Genomic DNA, 8,524 nt, shown 5'->3' with positions numbered 1-8,524 from the left:
AGTTGGGCTCTACATGAATTTTGGGTTAGTTTCTTGAGAACACTCCTCAGAGCTCTCCTAAAAATGAAGCACTGATAAGCAGACAGAAGAGCACTTTTGTTCTGGTCAGCAGGAGTGCATGAATACCATTACATCCAAACAATTGCTCCTTATCTTGGTGTCCTTTCATCCTTCCAAGAGCCAAGTGTTTTGTCAGTGTTGGCTTTTCTTAAGAATCTTACTCTGAATATTGGAAACAAACCAGAAATATCCCTGCAAATATAATTTTAGACTGACAGTACAAATTCCATGGGCTGCCTTATTCTATAAAGAAGGGAACCAAGAAAATGTTTTGCAGTTTGAATGGGGAACAAAAGGCATCTATAGGGCTTGGTAACCACTGCCAATGCAGCTGGTCTATGGGAACATGAAGAAAGAAGGGAGAGAGAAGGCTCTGTGCATCATAGGAAATGAGAAGGGAGTGCACCCAAAGCCCAGCAAGCACAGGGAGCTATGACAGACCTCAAGATCTGTGAGTCCTGAAGGACTATGGTAGCAGTTTAAAGTTTTAACAACACCAAAAAAGCTTCACAATGTCTCTGCCCATTTTACTAGTGCTACCAACAGATAAAACCTTTGTTCTAAATACTCTGAATATCTGGCTCTCAGGCACATTTCACCTCTCTAACAAGTCTCTTCACAGTCTCTTACAGAAACAACTAAATTTTGGTACTTTACCCTCTCCCCGCATCCCTTGTTTTAACTTTTAAGAGAAGGACAAAAAAGTCATCAAGTATTGCCTGTGAGGCTAATTTTTAAGAATGACATTCATGCTTAGCTACACTTTCAAAACATGCTCTACTTAATTTATTTTTCAGCCTGTTTTCCTAAACTGCTGATTAAAGATCAATTTATAAACAAGAGATTGCTTCCTCATTACTCATCTTGTCCTTCTGCCCATTTCTGGTAATAATTCAGCTTTTAATAGTCATGCAGGGATTTCAGAAGATGAAAGATGAATGATTAATTGGGAAAGGGCAATGGGAAAACAGGATCAGAAGTCAAGAAGCACTTCAGATAGAATGACAGCTATAAAAGATGATTTTCAGACCTTTCTTCCACTTAGACAAAATCTTAGCAAAGACTTTTTTTTTTTTTTTTTTTTTTTTACAAGTTACTGCTAAATCCCCTCTTTCAAAGGTGTTATTTTTTCAAAGCAGTAGGAGAGACCAAAATGGAATTATGTTGATTGAAAATGTGTAAAATGAGGTTAGCAGTAACAGCTTTCTCTAGATGAGGAATGCAGATGGCTACACCTAGCCACGTACAGACATTCTCCCTCCTGCTAGGCATTGACAGGACTTTCTGAGGAGTACCTAAAACACTATGTCACCCTTTCTATTCTGAAGATATAAAATATCTGTGGGATTTTATCTTCTGAAAGAAACCCCATCTGTAGGAGAGGGACAGAGAACACAGCCTCTTTCTGAGACCTAGGTACATATAGATAAATGAAGTAATTCACTGTTTTCTAGCAGGACAGGAAGATCTTGCCTGAGAGAAGTGAATGGATGAAACAGACAGCTTTAGGAACATGACCCAATACGCCCCATCCTGCAGGCACAGGATTATCCTAATTCTTCCCTGCTAAATCTTCAGATACAGTTCTGTAATGGCAAGGGCTAATTTAAACTGGGATGACTGCAGTCCAACTCTCCCTCCTGACCTGAGCTGTAGAGCAATGACCTGCCCCTTGTGCCACGCTGGTGCTACCTGGCTCTGAGGCAAGACAACTTGAGGAGCTGAGCAAATAAATGCCAGCTCAGGCTGGTGGGCAAGGACAGATTTCTAACCAGTCCTTGTAGATCAGCTCTGCTGGTGGTAGTGGTAATCCACTCAATTTCATGTTAGCCATACACCTGCCAGTGTATGGGTAAGGAGCTGGGCCATGGATACTCCAAATCTGATCAGCTTACTGTGAAGCCATGATATCACATACTTAGTAATCTGGGATGTGAAAAAACCTACACACATTTTTATTCATTGTAAGCCAGATATCTAATGTGCTTTTTACCAAGCGGAATGTCAGATATTTGCTTTGACTGGTAACAAAGAAATTTCTTTCCAGAGGATGGGTAGCATTTGAAAATCTACACTTCTTGCAGAGCCCTTTAGAGTAAGCTGCTACAGTCTTTTCATGCCTGGTACATGCAGAGCAAGTGGAAACTATTTTAAATGCACACTTCCAAAAAATCTATACAGAAAGATGATCAAGTACTTTCATGTTGTGTCCAAACAACATACTATATGGGCATGTTCTGGGCAAATCTGCTGCCTTTGATTCCTGGAAAGATTTAAGATGTGGTTACCTATCTCTACTCTCACAAATTTGTAATTTATATGAATTAATGAGGATACTAAGGTATATATAACAACACCTTAACTGTACTCATTATCTCAGGGTAGATGCTGTGTTTCTCAGAAGCATGGCTCCCTTCCAGAACCATGCCAGCCTTATCCACTGAAGCAGAGAGTAACTGACTTATTAAAGGGAAACACCAAATTCCAATGCCTTGATGGGATTACAATCACATTATAAAGTATGACAAAGATTCTTCTGTTGGATCCTGCACTGATCATCTAGTATGGATAACATCCCCTGGCTAAATAAAAATTTTGAATATACACTGATGTGGATAATTGGTATCCTCAGAAGAATACACATTAGCATTTACAAGGATCTGGTCCTTTTAAAGGGTACCAAGACAGACTTAGTTTCTATATTCAGATGCAGGGAAGTAAGGAAAGAAGGGGTCTCACATAGGAAACACTACCCCTCCAGAAAAGCCTGAGATCCTACAGACCTGTTTTCAGCACTAGTAGGTATCTGTTTCAACTAATATAGCTGAGTTTCATCTTTGAGAACCTTGACCCAAATCTACAGATGCATTTAAGCATCTTTCTCCTACTTATGTTCCCAAATCTCACTGCAGCAGCAATTACAAACTACAGAAGACTTTTGATGCCTTTATACAAGATACAGTTAATGATCCACAAAACCCAACCTCTTTTTAGGTTTCATAAAATGTTTAGTGAGAAGCTTTAGTGATCTAAAGCCATGGATCCCACACTGTGGGAACACATGTGAGAACAGGTGACAGAGGAAGAATTCTAATGCACTGACCATACAGCAGAGAATATGGTCAAATGTGGGTAAGGATGGCAGCACTTTTTTCCCCCATTTCTATACCATGGGAGAACAATCTTAACAAAAAGGAGTATAACAATACCCCAAGGAATAGCTTGTGTGAACTCATCTGGCAGACCTGAAAAAGAGTGAGCTTGGGCAGGGCAGTGGTGATGCTTATGAGCTCTTCATAACTCCCCATGTGGCTAAACTCTTTCTGTCTGGAATGGTGCATTTCTAGATTCCCCAAGAGACCCAGCATCATCATCTTGCTCTTACTGAGATGGACACTGCACTCTGTACTGAATCTCATAGCCTAAAGCTTAAGAAGCATTCCTCCTCACTGTCTAGAATTTAAAAAAAAAAAAAAAAAAAAAAAAATTAGTAAGAAGGGAAAAAACCCACTTAAATTTTAAGATATGCCAAAATCAGATGAAACTACCAGAAAGATAGGCAACAGATTTTCTAAACCAATACCAATGTTCATCCTCCATAACCATTGCCACAGAGATAGACTTCAACAGCTGAATTTTCTTGACTAACAAGAAAGAGAATAGTTCCCAAACTGTTCCAAGAGGAAAAGCCAAAAAGACCATCAGAATCCATCCAGAAAATTAAGGAATTACCTATATCTCTTCAAACTCTCTAAATTCTGCCTCCTGTTTTGACAAGCTCAGTTGACAGACAGAAAAAAACCTTTTTTGAGTTTCAGATCCATTTAAAAAGCCTATTGTTAGCAACCTGCAAACTCCTTTATAAGTTTGTAAATCAGAAGCAGATAAGAACACTCTGGCCCCTGTAGTCCTAACAAGAGCAGTACCAGCTTGTTTCTGATGCAGAAGAACCTGTTCAAATTAATATCTTAGCAGTTTAAAACAAACTCACAAAGAATTTCAAAATATGCAAGAACAGAGTCAATAACATTATTGTTTTCCCATCTGACATTGAAGAATGATATAACCTGAAACACTACTCTGATTCACCTGTTCCAGAGTAATGCTCCAGAAAAAATACAATCTTTAAAGTGAGCTGACATGACCTTGGTAAGGTGTCTAGCTTTCTCAGTTAGATCTCTAGTCTAGCTGATTCAGTTCCAGTAAAACTAGCAGCTTTATATGGAAGTGAAAAAACCAACCCCTCACTGAACAGAAACATGTTCAGTGGTATTCTTAACAATATTAAGATAATTAAAACCTTTAATCTTAACAGCATTCATGGTTTAATACTGATTTCCATGAAAATAACTGCTTTTTCAAATCCTCTTTTCCTATATAGCCTTCCATCTAAAGTATTTGGTTATGCCAAAGATTGAATTTTTTATTTATTTTTTTTTTTTTTTTTTAATTTTGAAATCCTTGCTATCTGAAGGATACAGGGATTGTTACCAGGAATCTCGCAGTCAACAGAAGCAGAGATCCAGAATTTCTTCTGTGCTGCCATGTAATAGGACATTTTGAGATGGTCTAAACTATAGCAGGTCAGAGCATTTAGGCAAAAATAAGTAGTTAAAAAAAGAACAAAACAAAAAACCACGCCACCACTCCTCCGTAGGGAGAGATGTTCTTTAAACAGCACTATTGTAAACTTCAGCTTTCAAAATAGTCACATGTCACTAAGGTCTTCTTTGGATTCTGTGTTGTACCTGCTCACTTCTGCTGACCACAAGAACTTTTGACTGTGCTCAGTCTTGAAGCTATATTTATTTTTCCAACTGTTTCCCACATATGAGTAGCTTTACTAAGTGAAGAATCTAAAGCCCACTGCACAAATATAATGACCTCAACTGAATTAAAAAAGAAAAACAAACCACCATAACCTGAGTAGATGAAAATCAAATACACTCCTGAGTAACTAATTCCAATCAATAAACCAGGCAAAAATGTCACAGGCGAAAGCAAAAATGACACTCAATGACCTTAAGAGCATTTTGCTGGTTTTGAAGTTACTTCTCTCATTTCTCTTATGTGACTTTATCATTCTTCTTGTGCCAGCTGTTCCCAGGGCATTCCTTACCAACACAGACTGTGCTCAGGACACTCAATGCCCAGTGTTAGGAGGAAAGTCCTCATTCCCTCAGTAAACCTTAAAAACGTAGCTGGTAGGAACTGAGAACGTCCATGTCTTGCACGAACAGGAACACACCAGCACACACACACAGAGACATGCTTTCACATTTCCTTTCAGTGCACTGGAAACCCACCGTATCCCCCTGCTTGAATGGGTGTTTTTGGAGAAGCACAAGCATATAGACTAAAATCCTCTGTCTGGAAGCCAGCCCGGTTTAATGAGGGCTCAGATGCACTGCGGTGAATTTTTGGCAATGACCGGGCCAGAAGCTCAATGGAGGCAAGAATCTAAAACAAGTGAAAAAAAAACAAAACAGGGTGATCAAACCTGTTGTTCTGAAATTGTAACACTCTCTCTAAACCAAAGACAGATCATCAGTTAACCACAGAAATATTTATACACAAATTTAAACAGAAACTTTTAGAAATAGAATACTGCATTGCACTCTGATGTTTATATCCTCAAAAAGCTGGAAAGAAAGTTTTGGGAATCTTTTGCCTCATTTTCCCCTTTAAAAGGGCATATTAATTTCCCCTTGTAAGCCTAGTGAATATACTTATTTTCTATTTGCCTCCTTCTTTATGCATTAGTACCTACATCTACCACCACTGCAAATAAACAGTTTTGGCACTGGGTTGCCAGCAGAGGGAGCTCCTTATATTTTTTTTGAAAACGCTTTGGTTACGTTCAAAACAACAACAAAAAAGGTTCCCCCCAAGCTTTTAAGTATCCAAACCTTCCTAAGCAGACACTATAAATCTAGTTCTGTGACAACACTGTCAGTTTCCCTTCATAAAGTCTGCAGAAGAGCAAGGAGGAGAGTATAAAGATTTTTGGGAACATCTACAGCATGTTCTTATTTGCATATCTAACTGTGATTATTAATTTTACTATCTCCCAGCTGAAATTTTTTCCAACACATAAACAAAAATAATTTTAATACCTGCTTTTTGAATTGAAAATAAGCATTTCCAACTAAATAGCACTAGCTAGGTACTGAACCACTACTCTTATGACATGATACTGTAGCACTAGCAAAAAAATTGTTGAACTGGCCAATGAGTTCATAGTGAATTGTAAAGTCTACTGAGAACTTAGAAATTTCTCACCTGTGGAAAAAGGGGTCTCTCATCTCTTTTCTTTTTTAAGCATTCTGCCATTAGTCTCTTCATAGCTTTTGGACAGTTGCTCCGTACTTTGCTGAGGTCTGGAGATAGGTATCCTCGTCCCACCATGAAAATTATCTTTGTTTAAGGGGAAAAAACATGAAAAGGGAAGAGGATGAGTGCATAAAGCAAACAGTAACAGAAGATGAACATTTTGCTAGACAATTTTACTCCCAGAAGTAAGTTTGAAACATCATCTCATATTGAAATTGTCAGGCTTCTTAGAGTAAGGCTTGCTAACCTATTTAGTTCAGAGAAAAAATTAGATTTTTTTTTTTTCCTCCTGAGAGAGACTTCTGTGAAACTTGAACACTAGTAAATGGTTACCATTTATAGCCATAACCATCTAAGGAACAGTTCTTCAGTGTCAAAAACTGTTACAAAAACAAGAATAAGCAACTGTGTCAGGAACAGGATGCCTAAAAATAAATATTCTGTTTAATATTATAAGTCAACAGCAAATTCCCACTGAAAGGTATTTTTAGAAACACAAGGACTTCAGATATTATTCTCAAAAGGTAATGGTTTTTAAGTTCCTTCATATACTTTTCTACCACAAAAGCTTATTCTTAAGATTTGATCGCCTTCCCCCACCTCACCCCCTCCCCCTCCTTAAAAAGAAACCAACCCAAAACAAACACAAAAGGAAACTGCCTCTCCTCTGTAGGAGACATAAAGGCTATGTATTTTTACAGTAACTCCTTTAACATGAAAGGTTTATATTTCACCCAAGGATAAAATTTAAGCATAAAGCAAAGCAAACTAATAGAAAGCTGGAAAATCTAAACATGGTTCATGTTCTCCAGAATATATAAAAAACCCCATCAAACATCAAGCTAAGGTCAAATGCAGTGTGGTTTGAGTACTGCAGTCGTGCTGACACTAAAAAGCCCTTTTAAACAGTTCATCAAAGATCTGCTGCAGCAGATAATCACTCCCTTTTCCGAATACTCAAGAGAAACCCAACAGGTGTATCATACCTTGTATTTAATAAAGTCTAACTATTTCACACCTTGACACTGGCAAAGAAATCCAAGAGAAGAAGCCCATATATCAAGCAGGCTTTATATGTTATTTGTACTAACATAATCCTGGTCTTATTTCAGCTTTCTGATTCAGTTGCATCTGTGCTGGCATCCAGGAGCATAAAACTCTCCATATGGTTTCTGTAGAAATCCCCATGCACCAGAGCTGCATTTCATAGTAAAAACTAGTGTACCCTGTCTCTTACCTCTGCTGCAATGAGACCTACCATCTAGAAGTTACTTGTTCCTAAATAATTCTAATACTTGCATTGGAACTATTAAAAACTGCTACTAGTTACATTTCCAATAAAATCCTTACAAATAATACAGGGACTAAACTTTTATTTTAACTACGACAAAAGTGAGTATCACTACAAGAACAGCCCCCTAGTTTGTCTAGAAAAATCTCTTACAGTGATAGAAACACTCTGAAGTGTAACAGGAATGATGCTTTGCTCACTAAGATTCTTACTTATGTCACAGTAGCTGATGGAGATGCACCAGCACAGAGCAAGTGATATTTACATCTTTTCAGACAGTAGACTGGGAGTGACAAAACTGAAGACATTAGATCACATCTTAAATGTTTGCTTCACTAGCTACTTAAATTTTGTTTCAGCACTCAGTTGTGACCACCCACAGCAATAGGCTCATCTTTCAAACCCCAAAAGGTAAAAACAAAACAGTGCCCAAACAGTGCTTTTAGAAGGCTGTATCTAACTGGCTAGAAATCTAGACATTTCCCTTCTTTCAAGAGACAAATAATAATTAAAAAAATTAAAAAAGGGAGTCACTCCAAATTTGACAAACTGGGATGAAGTCTTCTGACAAATATGGAAACAGCCTTATAAAATGGCATTCACAGATGGTTGCTATGGTTGCCGTTCTCAAGTACTGACAGTGAAAAAACAAGGGATGCGGACACAGATACATAAATATATCACGACCCAGACATGAAAATATTTTACACCAAAGATCCTGATGCATAGATACTATTTTCAGATTAGACAGAGGAATAATGAATCAAATATGCCTTCAGAAATGTGCCTGTTCCGTGGAGATACATTAAAGGCATCTGGTATCACTCGACCCAAGGAATA

At 37.9% G+C, this 8,524-nt stretch overlaps 1 protein-coding gene across 4 annotated transcripts in view; it reads right to left on the bottom strand.

Moving 5' to 3' along the window:
- The window catches only part of BRAF (B-Raf proto-oncogene, serine/threonine kinase), an 84,668-nt gene that overhangs the window by 8,785 nt on the left and 67,359 nt on the right, over window positions 1–8,524 (bottom strand). For 2 of the 4 annotated variants that reach the window (XR_011722709.1, XR_011722710.1), the window contains 2 exons: window positions 6,343–6,477; window positions 5,082–5,520 (listed from right to left, as the gene is read on the bottom strand). Coding sequence is in view for 2 of the 4 variants with exons in the window: in XM_071727161.1 (XP_071583262.1) it covers window positions 5,367–5,520; window positions 6,343–6,477 (289 nt within the window). In the remaining 2 variants the exon portion in view is untranslated. The remainder of the gene's footprint in view (window positions 1–5,081; window positions 5,521–6,342; window positions 6,478–8,524) is intronic. The other 2 variants (XM_071727161.1, XM_071727172.1) reach the window with 1 other exon arrangement.

This window comes from Heliangelus exortis, chromosome 1, assembly GCF_036169615.1.
Source record: "Heliangelus exortis chromosome 1, bHelExo1.hap1, whole genome shotgun sequence".
NCBI classification, from domain to species: Eukaryota; Metazoa; Chordata; class Aves; order Apodiformes; family Trochilidae; genus Heliangelus; species Heliangelus exortis.
This window is presented reverse-complemented; position numbering and strand designations above follow the sequence as displayed.